Source organism: Bubalus kerabau, chromosome 13, assembly GCF_029407905.1.
Source record: "Bubalus kerabau isolate K-KA32 ecotype Philippines breed swamp buffalo chromosome 13, PCC_UOA_SB_1v2, whole genome shotgun sequence".
NCBI classification, from domain to species: domain Eukaryota; kingdom Metazoa; phylum Chordata; class Mammalia; order Artiodactyla; family Bovidae; genus Bubalus; species Bubalus kerabau.
This window is the reverse complement of record NC_073636.1, coordinates 39,927,602-39,944,161: the sequence shown is the minus strand read 5'-3', so window position 1 is coordinate 39,944,161 and position 16,560 is coordinate 39,927,602. Positions and strand designations below refer to the sequence as shown.

General features: G+C 42.3%; 1 protein-coding gene across 1 annotated transcript in view; it reads right to left on the bottom strand.

Annotated features, from left to right (window-relative positions):
- Positions 1-16,560, bottom strand: part of CFAP61 (cilia and flagella associated protein 61) — a 251,944-nt gene that overhangs the window by 206,963 nt on the left and 28,421 nt on the right. Inside the window, exon 7 of the mRNA XM_055543290.1 lies at positions 9,710-9,842. Coding sequence (XP_055399265.1) covers positions 9,710-9,842 — 133 coding nt within the window. The remainder of the gene's footprint in view (positions 1-9,709; positions 9,843-16,560) is intronic.

Genomic DNA, 16,560 nt, shown 5'->3' with positions numbered 1-16,560 from the left:
CACCATACACAAAAATAAACTCAAAATGGATTAAAGATCTAAACGTAAGACCAGAAACTATAAAACTCCTAGAGGAGAACATAGGCAAAACACTCTCTGACATACGTCACAGCAGGATCCTCTATGACCCACGTCCCAGTATATTGGAAATAAAAGCAAAAATAAACAAATGGGACCTAATTAACCTTAAAAGCTTCTGCACATCAAAGGAAACTATTATCAAGGTGAAAAGGCAGCCTTCAGAATGGGAGAAGATAATAGCAAATGAAGCAACTGACAAACAACTAATCTCGAGAATATACAAGCAACTCCTACAGCTCAACTCCAGAAAAATAAATGACCCAGTCAAAAAATGGGCCAAAGAACTAAATAGACATTTCTCCAAAGAAGACATACAGATGGCTAACAAACACATGAAAAGATGCTCAACATCACTCATTATCAGAGAAATGCAAATCAAAACCACTATGAGGTACCATTTCACACCAGTCAGAATGGCTGCGATCCAAAAGTCTACAAGTAATAAATGCTGGAGAGGGTGTGGAGAAAAGGGAACCCTCTTACACTGTTGGTGGGAATGCAAACTAGTACAGCCACTATGGAGAACAGTGTGGAGATGCCTTAAAAAACTGGAAATAGAGCTGCCTTATGATCCAGCAATCCCACTGCTGGGCATACACACTGAGGAAACCAGAAGGGAAAGAGACACATGTACCCCAATGTTCATCGCAGCACTGTTTATAATAGCCAGGACATGGAAGCAACCTAGATGTCCATCAGCAGACGAATGGATAAGAAAGCTGTGGGTACATATACACAATGGAGTATTACTCAGCCATTAAAAAGAATACATTTGAATCAGTTCTAATGATGTGGATGAAACTGGAGCCTATTATACAGAGTGAAGTAAGCCAGAAAGAAAAACACCAATACAGTATACTAACGCATATATATGGAATTTAGAAAGATGGTAACAATAACCCTGTGTATGAGACAGCAAAAGAGACACTGATGTATAGAACAGTCTTATGGACTCTGTGGGAGAGGGAGAGGGTGGGAAGATTTGGGAGAATGGCATTGAAACATGTAAAATATCATGTATGAAACGAGTTGCCAGTCCAGGTTCGATGCACGATACTGGATGCTTGGGGCTGGTGCACTGGGACGACCCAGAGGGATGGAATGGGGAGGGAGGAGGGAGGAGGGTTCAGGATGGGGAACACATGTGTACCTGTGGCAGATTCATTTTGATATTTGGCAAATCTAATACAGTTATGTTAAGTTTAAAAATAAAATAAAATTAAAAAAAAAAAAAACACCACTCAACCTGGTGCTTTGGAGGGCCCATAGGAAATAAACAACTTAAAAATTCTGCCAAAAGAGAGAGCAAGAGGCACAGAGGAGGTGTACCCATAAAAGGACACCTAAGAATCTCTAGCAGGGCTGAGAGAAGGTATTTCTCACCCAAAGACCAGAGGAAATGATTGCTATTCAAACGTGAAGTCAGCAATGCAAAACTCCAGGACCATGAAATATCAAGGAAATATGACACCACCAAAAGGTCACAATAGTCTTCTGATAACTGAACCCAAAGACAAGAACAAATGGTTAACTCTCCAATGCTCTAGACAAATAATTCAAAAGAGCTGTTTTCAGGAGACAGTGAGCTACAAGAAAACACAGACAGTTCAACAAAATCAGGAAAACAATACACAAATAAAATAAGTTTAGCAAAAGAGAATCCATAAGAATCAACCATAAATTCTGGAGCCAAAGAATCAATGAACGACATGAAAATACAACACAAAGCATCTAACAGTGGACCTCATCAATCAGAAAAAAGAATAGTGAGACTGAAGACAGGAACTTTGAAAATATCAAGTCAAAGGAGAACAAAGTAAAAAGAATGAAATGAGTTGAAGAAAGTCTGTGTGATCTATAAGATACCATCCTAAGGACCAATTTGTGAATCACCAGAGTTCCAAGACAAGCAGAGAGGGAAAAGGGGGCAGAGAGCTTATTTAAAGAAATAATGGCCAAGAACATCCCAAAGCTGGGGAGAGATATAGATACCCAAGTTCATGAAACCCATAGGTCACCAAACAAAATCAACTTAAAAGATCCTTCCCAAGACACATTATAATAAAACTCAAAAATCAAAGGTAAGAGGAGAATCTTAAAAGCAGCAGAAGAAAAAAATCTTGTGACTTCCAAGGGAACCCCCCCAATAAGACTGTCAGCAGATTTCTCAGCAGAAACCCTCCAGGCCAGGAATTAGCAGGATAATATACTCAAAGTGCTGAAAGATAAAAACTGCCAATAAAGAATACTTCACTCAGCAAAGCTGTCCTTCAAAAATGAAAGACTTTCCTAGACAAAAAAAAGCTAAGAAAATTCTTCACCACTAGACCTGCCCTACAAGAAATGCTGAAAGGAGTTCTTCAAGATGAAATGAAAGGATGCTAATTAATAACACAAAAATATATAAAAATATACAACACAATAGTAAAACCAAGTATACAGTCAAGTTCAGGATACTATAAAACTTTAATATGGCAAAGCATTAACCACTTAACTCTAGTGTAAAGATTAAAGGATGACAATTTAATATTTAAATAACTATAGGTACAATAATTTGTTAGTAAATATGGGATATAAAAAGGGGTAAATTGTGATATTAAAAACACAGGGAAGTAAAAGAGTAAACCTTTTGTGTGCAATTGAATTAAGTCTTTAGTGTAAAATAGACTGTTATGTCTGTAAGCTGTTTTATGTAAGTTTCATGGTAACCATGCAATAAAGATCTACAGTAGATTCACAAAAGATAAAGAAAAAGGAATCAAACCATTTCACGGCAGAAAATCATCAACTCATAAAGGAAGGCAGGAAGAAAGGAACAAGGGTACTACAAAACAGCCAGAAAACAGTAAGATGGCATTTGTAAGTCCTTACCTGTAATTACTCTAAGTGTAAATGAATTGTATTCTCCAAACAAAAGACACAGAGTGGCTAGATGGATAAAAAAACAAGACCTATCAATTTGCTGCCTACAAGAAATTCACTTCCTTTAAGGATACACATCATTTTCAAGTGAAGAGATAGAAGAATATATTCCATGACGGTGAAACCCAAAAGAGAGCATGGGTAGCTATGCTTATACCAGACAAAACAGACTGTAGGCCCCCAAAAAAGAGACAAGGAAGGTTATTAAATAATGATAAAGGGGTCAATTCATCAAGAAGATATAATAGGACTTCAAGGGTGGTGCAGTGGGTAAGATTCCGCCTGCCAATACACAGGACATAGGTTCATTGCCTGGTGCGGGAAGATCCCACGTGCCACAGAGCAACCAAGCCCATGTGCTACAACCACTGAGTCCAAGTGCTGCAACCACTGAAGCCTGTGCGCCTAGCTCCTTTGCTCCACACCAAGTGAAGGCACCGCAGTGAGAAGCTCGTGCACTGCGAGAAGGAGTAGCCCCCGCTCACTGCCGTAAAGAAAGCCCACGCAAAGCAATGAAGACCCAGCACAGCCAAAAATAAATGAATAAATCATTTTTTTAAAAAAGAAAATAAACGACCCAATCAAAAAATGGGCCAAAGAACTAAACAGACATTTCTCCAAAGAAGACATACAGATGGCTAACGAACACATGAAAAGATGCTCATCATCACTCATTATCAGAGAAATGCAAATCAAAACCACTATGAGGTACCATTTCATGCCAGTCAGAATGGCTGCGATCCAAAAGTCTACAAGCGATAAATGCTGGAGAGGGTGTGGAGAAAGGGAACCCTCTTACACTGTTGGTGGGAATGCAAACTAGTACAGCCACTATGGAGAACAGTGTGGAGATTCCTTTAAAAAACTGGAAATAGAACTGCCTTATGACCCAGCAATCCCACTGCTGGGCATACACACTGAGGAAACCAGAAGGGAAAGAGACACATGTACCCCAATGTTCATCGCAGCACTGTTTATAATAGCCAGGACATGGAAGCAACCTAGATGTCCATCAGCAGACAAATGGATAAGAAAGGTGTGGTGCATATACACAATGGAGTATTACTCAGCCATTACAAAGAATACATCTGAATCAGTTCTAATGAGGTGGATGAAACTAGAGCCTTATACAGAGTGAAGTAAGCCAGAAAGAAAAACACCAATATAGTATACTAATGCATATATATGGAATTTAGAAAGATGGTAACAATAACCCTGTATGCAAGACAGCCAAAGAGACACGGATGTATAGAACAGTCTTTTGGACTCTGTGGGAGAGGGAGAGGGTGGGATGATTCGGGAGAATGGCATTGAAACATATATAATATCATATATGAAATGAATCGCCAGTCCAGGTTTGATGCAGGATACAGGACACTTGGGGCTGGTGCACTGGGATGACCCAGAGGGATGGTACGGGGAGGGAGGTGGGAGGGGGGTTCAGGATGGGGAACACGTGTATACCTGTGGCGGATTCATGTTGATGTATGGCAAAACCAATACAATATTGTAAAGTAATTAGCCTCCAATTAAATTAAATAAATTTATATTTAAAAAATAAAATAAAAATATAAAAAAAGAAGATATAACAGTCACAAATATATTAATATATATCCTCAACATCAGAGCACCTAACTATGATAAGCAAATACTAACAGATCTGAAGGGAGAGATAGACAACAATACAATACTTGCAGGGGATTTCAATAGCTAACTTTCGACAATGGATAGACATCCAGAGAGGAAATCAACCAGGAAACGTTAGACTCGATGCACACGTTAGATAAAACTGACCTAACAAATGTGTACAGAACATCCCATCCAACAGCAGTAGAATACACATTGTTCTCAAGAACACATGGAACATTGTCCATGATACAGAATATGATAGATCACAAAATGAGTCTTAGCACATTCAGTCAGTTCAGTTCAGTCGCTCAGTCATGTCCGACTCTTTGCGATCCCATGAACTGCAGCACGCCAGGCCTCCCTGTCTATCACCAACTCCCAGAGTTCACTCAAACTCACATCCATCGAGTCCTTGATGCCATCCAGCCACCTCATCCTCTGTCATCCCCTTCTCCTCTTGCCCCCAATCCCTCCCACCATCAGAGTCTTTTCCAATGAGTCAACTCTTCGCATGAGGTGGCCAAAGTACTGGAGTTTCAGCTTCAGCATCATTCCTTCCAAAGAACACCCAGGACTGATCTCGTTTAGAACGGACTGGTTGGATCTCCTTGCGGTCCAAGGGACTCTCAAGAGTCTTCATTAAAAAGATTTAAATCACACCTAGTATCTTTCCCAACTACAATGGTATTACCCTAGAAATTAATAACAGGAGGAAAGCTGAAAATTCACAAGTATATGAAAATTTAATATACTCCTGAACAACTAAGAGGTCAAAGAAGAAATCAAAAGGGAAATTTAAAAAAACCTTGAAACAAACAAAAGTGGAAATACAATAAACCAAAATTTACAGGATACTGAAAAAAGCAGTTCTAAGAGGTAAGTTTATAGTAGTAAATGCCTACATTAACAAAAAAAAAAGGAAGATTTCAAATAAACAACCTAACTTTACAACCTTTAGAAAAAGAACAAATTAAGAAGCCCAAAATTAGCAGAAGGAAGAAATTAACAAAGAGCAGAGCAGAAATAAATGAAATAGAGACCAGAAAAGTAATCAAAAAGATCTGCAAAACTTAGAGCTGTATTTTTAAACAATAAACAAAATTGACAACCTGTTAGCTAGACTAAGAAAAAGAGAGAACACTCAAAATCTGAAATGGAAGAGTAGGTATTAAAACTGATTTCATGGATACAAAGGACAAGAGATTACTATGATTAATTATACACCAACAAATTGGATAACCTAAAAGAAACAGACAAATTCCCAGAAACAGATAAGCTACCTAGACTGAATCAGGAGTTGTTAAACAAGGGATACAAATTTCCAGGTATAAGATGAATAAGTTCTGGGCATCTACTGTACAGCATGATGATTACAGCTAATAACACTGTATTATATACCTAGGAGTGGTTAAGAGGTAGATCTTAAATGTTTTCACCACAAAAGAAAATGGTATTAATAATTTTGTAACATAATGGAGGTGCTGGCTCACGCTAAGGTGGTGATCATTTTGCAAGATAAGTACATCAGACTAACACACTGTATACCTTAATCTTACACAATGTCATATGTCAATTACATCTCAAAAAGCTGGAAAAATAAATACATAAATAAATGCCTTCTCTAAAAAACAAAGAACTGACTTAACTGGATGGGTACAGTGGGAGCATTAAAAGCTTATTTGGGTCTGTATGAATCATTGTAACTATCAGGGCTTCTCAGGTGGTAAATGTCTTGAGTCTTCTCAGGAGACTCAAGAGATGGGGGTTCGATCCCAGGGCTGGGAAGATCCCCTGGAGTAGGAAATGGCAACCCACTCTCTTATTCTTGCCTGGAAAATTCCATGGCCAGAGGAACCTGGAGGGCTACAGTCCATGTGGCTGCAGAGTCGGACGCGACTCAGCACATACAAACACACACAGTTTTTGACTCATTGTGTAAGATGTGGTTTTTCAAAATGGTGCTGCTGGGCCCAAATGCTTCCTGACCCTTCCTTCTGCCGCTAGCCAAAGGTCAAATGACAATATTTGAACAAACGTCCTTAAAAGACAACACATAAACCTAAATACGAAAAAAAAAAGTCTTTCAATGCAGAAGAAACAACTATCATGGACTAGTACATCTGAATCTAGTTTTTTTTTAATTTTATTTTATTTTTAAACTTTACATAATTGTACTAGTTTTGCCAAATATCAAAATGAATCCGCCACAGGTACACATGTGTTCCCCATCCTGAACCCTCCTCCCTCCTCCCTCCCCATTCCATCCCTCTGGGTCGTCCCAGTGCACCAGCCCCAAGCATCCAGTATTGTGCATCGAACCTGGACTGGCAACTCATTTCATACATGATATTTTACATGTTTCAATGCCATTCTCCCAAATCTTCCCACCCTCTCCCTCTCCCACAGAGTCCATAAGACTGTTCTATACATCAGTGTCTCTTTTGCTGTCTCGTGCACAGGGTTATTGTTACCATCTTTCTAAATTCCATATATATGCGTTAGTATACTGTATTGGTGTTTTTCTTTCTGGCTTACTTCACTCTGTATAATAGGCTCCAGTTTCATCCACATCATTAGAACTGATTCAAATGTATTCTTTTTAATGGCTGAGTAATACTCCATTGTGTATATGTACCCACAGCTTTCTTATCCATTCGTCTGCTGATGGACATCTAGGTTGCTTCCATGTCCTGGCTATTATAAACAGTGCTGCGATGAACATTGGGGTACATGTGTCTCTTTCCCTTCTGGTTTCCTCAGTGTGTATGCCCAGCAGTGGGATTGCTGGATCATAAGGCAGCTCTATTTCCAGTTTTTTAAGGCATCTCCACACTGTTCTCCATAGTGGCTGTACTAGTTTGCATTCCCACCAACAGTGTAAGAGGGTTCCCTTTTCTCCACACCCTCTCCAGCATTTATTACTTGTAGACTTTTGGATCGCAGCCATTCTGACTGGCATGAAATGGTACCTCATAGTGGTTTTGATTTGCATTTCTCTGATAATGAGTGATGTTGAGCATCTTTTCATGTGTTTGTTAGCCATCTGTATGTCTTCTTTGGAGAAATGTCTATTTAGTTCTTTGGCCCATTTTTTGACTGGGTCATTTATTTTTCTGGAGTTGAGCTGTAGGAGTTGCTTGTATATTCTCGAGATTAGTTGTTTGTCAGTTGCTTCATTTGCTATTATCTTCTCCCATTCTGAAGGCTGTCTTTTCACCTTGCTTATAGTTTCCTTTGATGTGCAGAAGCTTTTAAGGTTAATTAGGTCCCATTTGTTTATTTTTGCTTTTATTTCCAATATACTGGGAGGTGGGTCATAGAGGATCCTGCTGTGATGTATGTCAGAGAGTGTTTTGCCTATGTTCTCCTCTAGGAGTTTTATAGTTTCTGGTCTTACGTTTAGATCTTTAATCCATTTTGAGTTTATTTTTGTGTATGGTGTTAGAAAGTGTTCTAGTTTCATTCTTTTACAAGTGGTTGACCAGATTTCCCAGCACCACTTGTTAAAGAGATTGTCTTTAATCCATTGTATATTCTTGCCTCCTTTGTCCAAGATAAGGTGTCCATATGTGCGTGGATTTATCTCTGGGATTTCTATTTTGTTCCATTGATCTATATTTCTGTCTTTGTGCCAGTACCATACTGTCTTGATAACTGTGGCTTTGTAGTAGAGCCTGAATCTAATTTTTAAGGCTGGTTCTCACCTGAAACTAAACCTCTCAGTTCAGTTCAGTCGCTCAGTCGTGTCCGACTCTTTGCTACCCCATGAATCGAAGCACGCCAGGCCTCCCTGTCCATCACCATCTCCCGGAGTTCACTCAGACTCACGTCCATCGAGTCAGTGATGCCATCCAGCCATCTCATCCTCTGTCGTCCCCTTCTCCTCCTGCCCCCAATCCCTCCCAGCATCAGAGTCTTTTTCAATGAGTCAAATCTTCCCATGAGGTGGCCAAAGTACTGGAGTTTCAGCTTCAGCATCATCATTCCCTCCAAAGAAATCCCAGGGCTGATCTCCTTCAGAATGGACTGGTTGAATCTCTTGCAGTCCAAGGGACTCTCAGGAGTCTTCTCCAACACCAGAGTTCAAAAGCATCAATTCTTCGGTGCTCAGCCTTCTTCACAGTCCAACTCTCACATCCATACATGACCACAGGAAAAACCATAGCCTTGACTAGACGGACCTTTGTTGGCAAAGTAATTCTCTGCTTTTGAATATGCTATCTAGGTTGGACATAACTTTCCTTCCAAGGAGTAAGCGTCTTTTAATTTCATGGCTGCAGTCACCATCTGCATGAACATCTAAACTCATCTTATTGTTTTTTTTAAGATGCTAAGTCTTTTTTTTTTTTTTTGGATGTGGACCATTTTTAGTCTTTATTGAATTTGTTACAATACTGCTTGTTTTATGTTTTGGTTTTTTGGCCACAAGACATATGGGATCTTAAGTCCCCAACTAGGGATTGAATCTGCATCTCCTGTACTGGAAGGTGAAGCCTTAACCACTGGACCACCAGGGAAAGTCCCCATCCTGGCCTTCTTCCGATGTGTCTTCTTCCATCATATAGATCAATGTTTCACCACCTGGACTGCATATGGGAAGTATACGGGGAGCGTTTTCAAGATACTGACGTGCTCTACCCCCAAAAGATTGATTTCATTGTTCTGACTGCAACCTGGCATCAGGAGTTTTTTCTGAGATAGAATTCACGTTCTGAAACTGAGGGTAATAATCCGTTAAATCCATCACACCCGGGGTGTGGCATCACTGATTAAGCTCGCCTTAACTATTGCTATCTATACAAATGACTTGCACATCCACCAAGAGGCACATAGCCCAAATGATTAAGATGTTTGCCCAAGTTGTTTTCCAGGAACTTGGAGTCAGCTGTGTCTAGTTCAGGCTTGAACCTGTTAAGACTGAGCATCTGGGAGGGCCTCGTAAAACCTGAAAAACCTAGAGCAGGAACCCTGGGGAAGCAGGTGACGTCATGACTCCAAGGATGTTCCTCAAACCAGGACCAGGGCTGCCCTCCTCTCACCCCTCTCCCGGGTGGGCCCCAGGTGAGTTATCATGCACCTCACACACGACAGCGTGATTCTCCTCGTCTTGGGCCTCGATGAGCTCAGCCAGGAAGTACTCGCCATACGTCTCCTTCAGGATGGTGTCATGGTGCAGGAATATTGGCATGAGGTCGTCGTGATCTTCCACCCTGTCAAAGGAAAGGCCTAAATCAGTGTTGGTTCCTCCATCTGCTCCTTTGACCCTGTCTTAAATGCCAGGGATAGAGCAACACACCCAAGAAATGGACTTACATCGTAATGGGGGGAATAGACAAGAATGTAACAAACAAGTCTCCTGGAACATTTCAAAGTGCGACCAATTGCTTTGGGATGGAGAGTGAGGGGGCCAAGGGGTCAGGGATGGGACACCTGAGTGAGACCCGAATGGAGAGATGGGGAGGAAGCTATGTCGAGACCTGGAGGTGGGCTGTACCAGGCAGAAGGGACACGCTCACTGGCTGGGTGCAGACTGCAGGCGCAGCATCACTCGTGAGCCAAAGCACAGGAAGATGGGCACAGCACCTCCCATGTGTGTTTCAAGGAGTACCGTTTCTACAACACTGCTCCCAGCACCCCCTTCCTCCCCTTAGAAGAAAACCATAATCTAAAAACACTTTTCTGCTATAGGGCCCCTCATGGATTATCACAGGTAAGATGTAAAGGTTCTGGGAATGACTATGATAAAGACTATTTCCTTCAAGGGGCCCATGGTGCCCTTTACTCCTGAGATGCCTACTTCCATGGAGGAGGAGATGCTGGTTTGCAGGTAACAAAGCTCTGCTCCCTACCCTGGGCATGACTACCTCAAGCCTCCTTCCCAGGACTGCCTACCATGACCTTGACCCGCAGTGTGGGCAGGGATGGGAGACCCAAGAACCAAGTTTATGGCAGCACAGTGGTGCTGGCCCTTGGCTTTCATTTTGCTGCCATATTACATGTTTCTTTCTTCTTTGTAGCAGATTCTTGATTATGCTATTTTATATATTATATATATATATATATAGAGAGAGAGAGAGAGAGATTAACGCTATTCTAGTTTTCTGTCTAGGGTGTTCTTATACACTTTCCTGGTCCTTTTCTTTTAAAAATGTTCCATATTTGTATTGCTTTTCTCATATAACTGATTTGGCTACCTCTTCTTTCATTACTCTGCCATCGCATGGGGCTTCTCAGGCGACACTAGTGGTAAAGAATCCACCTGCCAATGCAAGAGACATAAAGATGCAGGTTGATCCCTGGGTTGGGAAGACATCCCACTCTAACTTCTAGTATGTTCTTTTTGATGTTACTAGCAGCTCCATCTAATGAATGGCAAAGACTCTCCCCTTGACCAGACTCTGACCCGGGACACTTGAAGTCTCTTCTTGACTAATTCTGAGCCCTGGCCTGAATATCTGAACAAATACTAGCAGTTACTAAGGACAGCTCAAGGCCACATCCCTAGGATGATGTGAGACTGCCTTAAGGTGCCTGCCTGAGCAAGCTCAGGTTGCCAGGAGAATTTCCAGCTTGTTTCAGCCCACACCTGTGGTTACCCCGTCTCCCAACATCTGCAGGAGGGCAGGAGCCTGGCTTCTACACTCAGACGAGTCTCATAAAGGCTCTCTCATTTTCACTCTGTCTTTTTCTCTTTTTTAAAAATTTTCGATAAAGCCCATTTTATTTCATCCAACTACCGATTGATATTAATGAGCATATATCCTTCTACCTGGAATGACTTCTATTTGCTTCTATAGGTTAATTGATGTTCATTAGATATGATCACAAGCATACTACACAGTATTTTATGTTTCAACAGATTTTAAATTACATTGTAGCTAATATATATCTATTATTGTATGTAACGTATTATTTCTACTACCTTGAAGTTCATAGCATATAATTGCTTTGTTTTAGTCAAATATCTAATACAGCAGAATAGTTCACTTGCTGACAACACCAGATAATAATTTTCTCAGTCATAATTGCTATTCCCATGGACAGAGGAGCCTGGTAGGCTACAGTTCATGGGGTCGCTAGAGTCGGACACGACTGAGTGACTTCACTTTCACTTTTCACTTTCATGCATTGGAGAAGGAAATGGCAACCCACTCCAGTGTTCTTGCCTGGAGAATCCCAGGGAGGGGAAGCCTGGTGGGCTGCCGTCTATGGGGTCGCACAGAGTCAGACATGACTGAAGCGATGCAGCAGCAGCAGCAGCAGCAGCATTACAAGAAAATACCAATATATTGATTCTAAATAAGAACTTAAAGAATAAGATCACTGCCTGAATTTAAGTTTCAGTCTTTTTTCCTTTGGGTCTTCTATGCAGTTTTCTTCTTCTCTTAGATACTGCATAATTTGTCATTATAAAAAAATCTTTTTAGAATAAAAACATTGCTATGAGAAACAATCATCATAACATTAAGTTGCTTTATTTTACTCCAACTATTAGCTATAATGCAATTTTAAAATATAATTTTTCTTGATCTGTATCTCTATGAAGTATCTCTACAATACCCTCAGAATTCAAATTATTACAGTTTGAATTTTTAAAATATGATGCAGATTTCAGTTTTCTTGTGAGATTTTGATAATGTTACTTGATTCTTCCTTTTATTCTTCATTGTTGATACAAGCAGACTGTCTGCCCGTTCTGTAAATCACAATATATAATCGAAAGAATAACTCTTGGATCCAATGCTTTAAATTCCTCCAGCATAAACTAATCACATAAATTCCAGATTTTTTCTCCCTCCTTTCCTTCCCTCCTTTCCTCCCTTCCTTCATGTAGTATTTTCACTTCAGAAGGCCCAGTCACCTCTGTACAAATGAAAGCTGAGTTTGGTCCACCCTGGACCGCACTCCCAATGGAGTTCCCTCCCAGTGGTTATTTAGGATTAAAATCTGTCCTTACCAGAGTCCTGCTTTGTCTGACCTTTGACGTCTGCACACCCTGGAGCCCATAGCCCAGGGGCAACAGTGACAGCCAACGTGGAAGGGACTCCCCCCACCACAGGCACTGACTGCCCCAGGGGTGCCATCGCTAGGCCTGTTTGCCAGGAGTGGCTATGTGGTCCGACAGGGGCCCTCTGGGGAGTGAACCCGCCCCAGCTCTCCAGCCTGCCTCTGACTCCCCTGCTGAGACTACTGCCCAGATCTCCTCACTGTGTGGCCTTGGGGGTCTCACCTACAAGACGGTAGAGACGAGGAGAGTCAGTGGGTACAGTGTGCAGACACAGGGAAGCCCTCAAGGTTACTCTCTCGCAGCCCCCGGCAGCATCTGCTATGGACGACTTCACATGCCACCCACCACCACCCCCTACCATCTGACACACTCTGAAACCCCTGCCGGCAACCTCCATCTGAGGGCCCAAGCCCTCTGCTGGGAGAGCCAAGAAGGCCCCACTGCATTCAGGACACCCCTCCCTTCCCCACACCACAGCCTGCAGAAGGGCGCTGCTAACAGAGGTGGCTTTTCTCTGTAAACAGAGTCCTCAGTGATAGTACTTAAAAAAAAAAAGATTCTAGGCGAGAATAGACAACAAATCCATTTTCAAATATCTTGCCAAAAATTAAAGCCCCCACCAATATTTTTTTAAGAATTTAAAAAATATTGATTTATTATTTAGACTGTGCCGGGTCTTAGTTGCAGCATGTGAACTCTTAGTTGCGGCATGTGGGATCTAGTTCCCTGACCAGGGATTGAACCCGGGTCCTCCCGCATTGGAACTGCAAAATCTTTAATGCCTGGACCACCAGGGAAGTCCCAATATTAGTTCAGTCCAATTCAGTCACTCAGTTGTGTCTGACTCTTTGCGACCCCATGGACTGCAGCATGCCAGGCTTCCCTGTCCATCACCATCTCCTGGAGTTGCTCAAACTCATGTCCATCAAGTCAGTGATGCCATCCAACCATCTCATCCTCTGTCGTCCCCTTCTACTCCTGCCTTCCATCTTTCCCAGCATCAGGGTCTTTTCCAATGAGTCAGTTCTTCGCATAAGATGGCCAAAGTATTGGAGTTTCAGCTTCAGCATCAGTCCTTCCAATGAATATTCAGGATTGATTTCCTTTAGGATGGACTAGTTGGATCTCCTTGAAGTCCAAGGGACTCTCAAGAGTCTTCTCCAACACCACAGTTCAAAAGCATCAATTCTTCAGTGCTCAGCTTTCTTTATAGTCCAATTCTCACATCCATACATGACTACTGGAAAAACCATAGCTTTGACTAGATGGACTTTTGTCAGCAAAGTAATGTCTCTGCTTTTTAATATGCAGTCTAGGTTGGTCATAGCTTTTCTTCAAGAGGTAATTATTTTAAATTATGTGAAAGTAATTCAATATCCTAATCATTTTAAGAGAACAGAGACAGCTATCACTCAGAGAACTCCCAAATCAACTGTGTACCATGGGTTTTTATACGTATGATGAACACAAAAACACTAGTTCGTGGTATAAAAATCAAGAATAAAGGCTCAGAGAGACCCAGGGCCGAATGCCTAATCATGAGCCCTCAGCAGCCTGTGAACAAAGTGATCCATAATCACACCTCAGTACTTATTCTTCTGGGAAAAAGAAGAAAAAAACATCCAAGTTGTGGAGCTCCGAAGAGTCTCTCCCTTAAGCCCGTCCCCAAAATGTATAAAGAGGAACCTGCTCTGCAAGCATGTTCCTTGGGGTAATCGATGGTTCATGCTCTTGCATCAGCCCCGGTGCTAATGATAAGGTATGACATCAGCCTCTCGTAGTCTCAAATGGCATGTGACAAAGACTAGCCCCTTGGAAATAAGACACCCAGCTACCGAAAACAACTCATTCAGGAAAGTGTTTAAATTTGTGCACTGCCTGCTCAGAAGGTAAAGACTCTGCCTGCAATGCAGGAGACCCAAGTTCGATCCCTGTGTTGAGAAGATCCTCTGGAGAAAGAAATGGTAACCTACTCCAGCGTTCTCGCCTGGAGAATTCCATGGACAGAGGAGCCTGGGAGGTTACAGTCCATGGGGTTGCAAAGAGTCAGACACAACTGAGCAACTTTCACTTTCACTTTGCCACTCAGATAGGAGGAAAGCCACTTCTCCTGGAGCCGTTGGGCACAGCAGGGCCACGTGGCCAGCACCTCCATGACCCCCAGTGTTTAGGTGGTGATGACTCTGAAGGTTACAGTTGATCAACACAAAGTATTGACACAGGGGGAAGACACTGCTGAGTAAGCAGTAACCTTCCTTTAGATCTTGCAGCCGTTATGAGGTTTGGAGTGGACGACGACCCCCATGCTATGGAACTAGTTACAGACTATTTTATTTTAACCTGTTTGGAGGAAACAAAAGGCCCTTCCCATAGAAACTGGTTTGATCCCTCAGGCCCCTAAATGCCCATCAGACTCTGAGAACCATGCCAGATGAAAGCAGGCTGGAATCCAAAGCTGAAGAAAATCAACAGCCTCTCAGGACACCTGGCTTGGGGTCCAGTGTCCCGGAAGCCCTGGAGAAGACAAGGTGAAGGAGGACAGGGACCTGGGGGCTTTTGCTGGCTTCCTGGGAGGTGGGGAGGAGGAAGAACAGGCTCACTCCCCACCTCCTCCATGTTAGCGAGGAGGGCTTTCAAGGAACAGCGTGATGCCAGACCCCAGGGCACTTGCCCAGCTGCTGGCATGGTTCCTTGGTGGCAGGTGGCTCCCTCAGCATCCTGACCCCTCTTCTGCAGCATCAAGTGTAGAACAGAGCCCTCAGGAGGCTTCCCTGGACAGGGAGGTGCACGTTGTTTCCTTGGCAGCAAAGAAACCGCTGCGAATGCATAGATGGAAAGCTCATGCTCACGGGCTGTAAACGATGGCTGCAGCCCACCTTTGTGTTCGGGATACTGGCACGGCTTCCTCTCTGCCGCCTGAAGGCATCTGCCACAACCAGAGAGGATCTGCATGATTAGCGAGACTTGAGAATGTGCCATTGGAAAAGGGATACTGATGTCACTTTAAACGCCATAAATATTGTATTTCTTCAAGCCTGAGAGTACGTGCATATATGTGTGTATGCGGAGGGGGTGTCCCTGGTGGCTCAGTGGGAAAGAACCCACCCGACAATGCAGGAGATGCACTTTTGATCCCCTGGAGGAGGAAATTGCATCCCACTCCAGTATTCTTGCCTGGAAATCCCATTCTTGCCGGGAAATCCCATGGACAGAGGAGCCTGGAGGGCTACAGTCCATGGGGTCACAAACAGTTGGACAAGACTGAGTGACTAAACAATATTCTTTAAGAAATCAGTGAAGACAGAAAAATTCAGAGAATCCAGTTTAGTGGTCGTGCTAAAGAATGCCTCGTATTTGCTTAAGCCAACCCCTAACACAACTGGTTTTAATTTGGAGTTGGAGAACCTACAGTAGCTGCCAACTTGGCACCCAGATTTTTCTTTTTATTCAGACGTGTGAAACAAAGCACCTTTTTCTTTCCAAGATCTCTTGTGACCTCTAGTGGTCTTCTCTAGGAGAATCAAATCCATCATTTCTAAACTGTATGTTCCATTCAAAACTTTAAAATGGGTTTTGGAACCCTTTAGCCTCTGCTCATTGCAAAATGTCATGATTTTAACAAGTTGTGGAGGACTTTGGGATGACTTCAAAGCACATTTGGGCCAACTAGAGGCTCCTGAACTTCCACCACTGCGATCTGATCTACATTGGCACATCTCTGCTCCAGTTGGATTGTGAATCAAATTCTATCTGCTGGGTCACTTATCAGGACCCAAGAAGACCAGTGGGGAAATTCCAAACTGCCCCACATGTTCTTTTTGAATGCTTTAGTATATTTATCACTCAAACATCAGAATGTTTATTTACATGAAATTGCTTAGAAGTCAAGCTTAAGTGGATTCCTAAAAAATCATGAGACT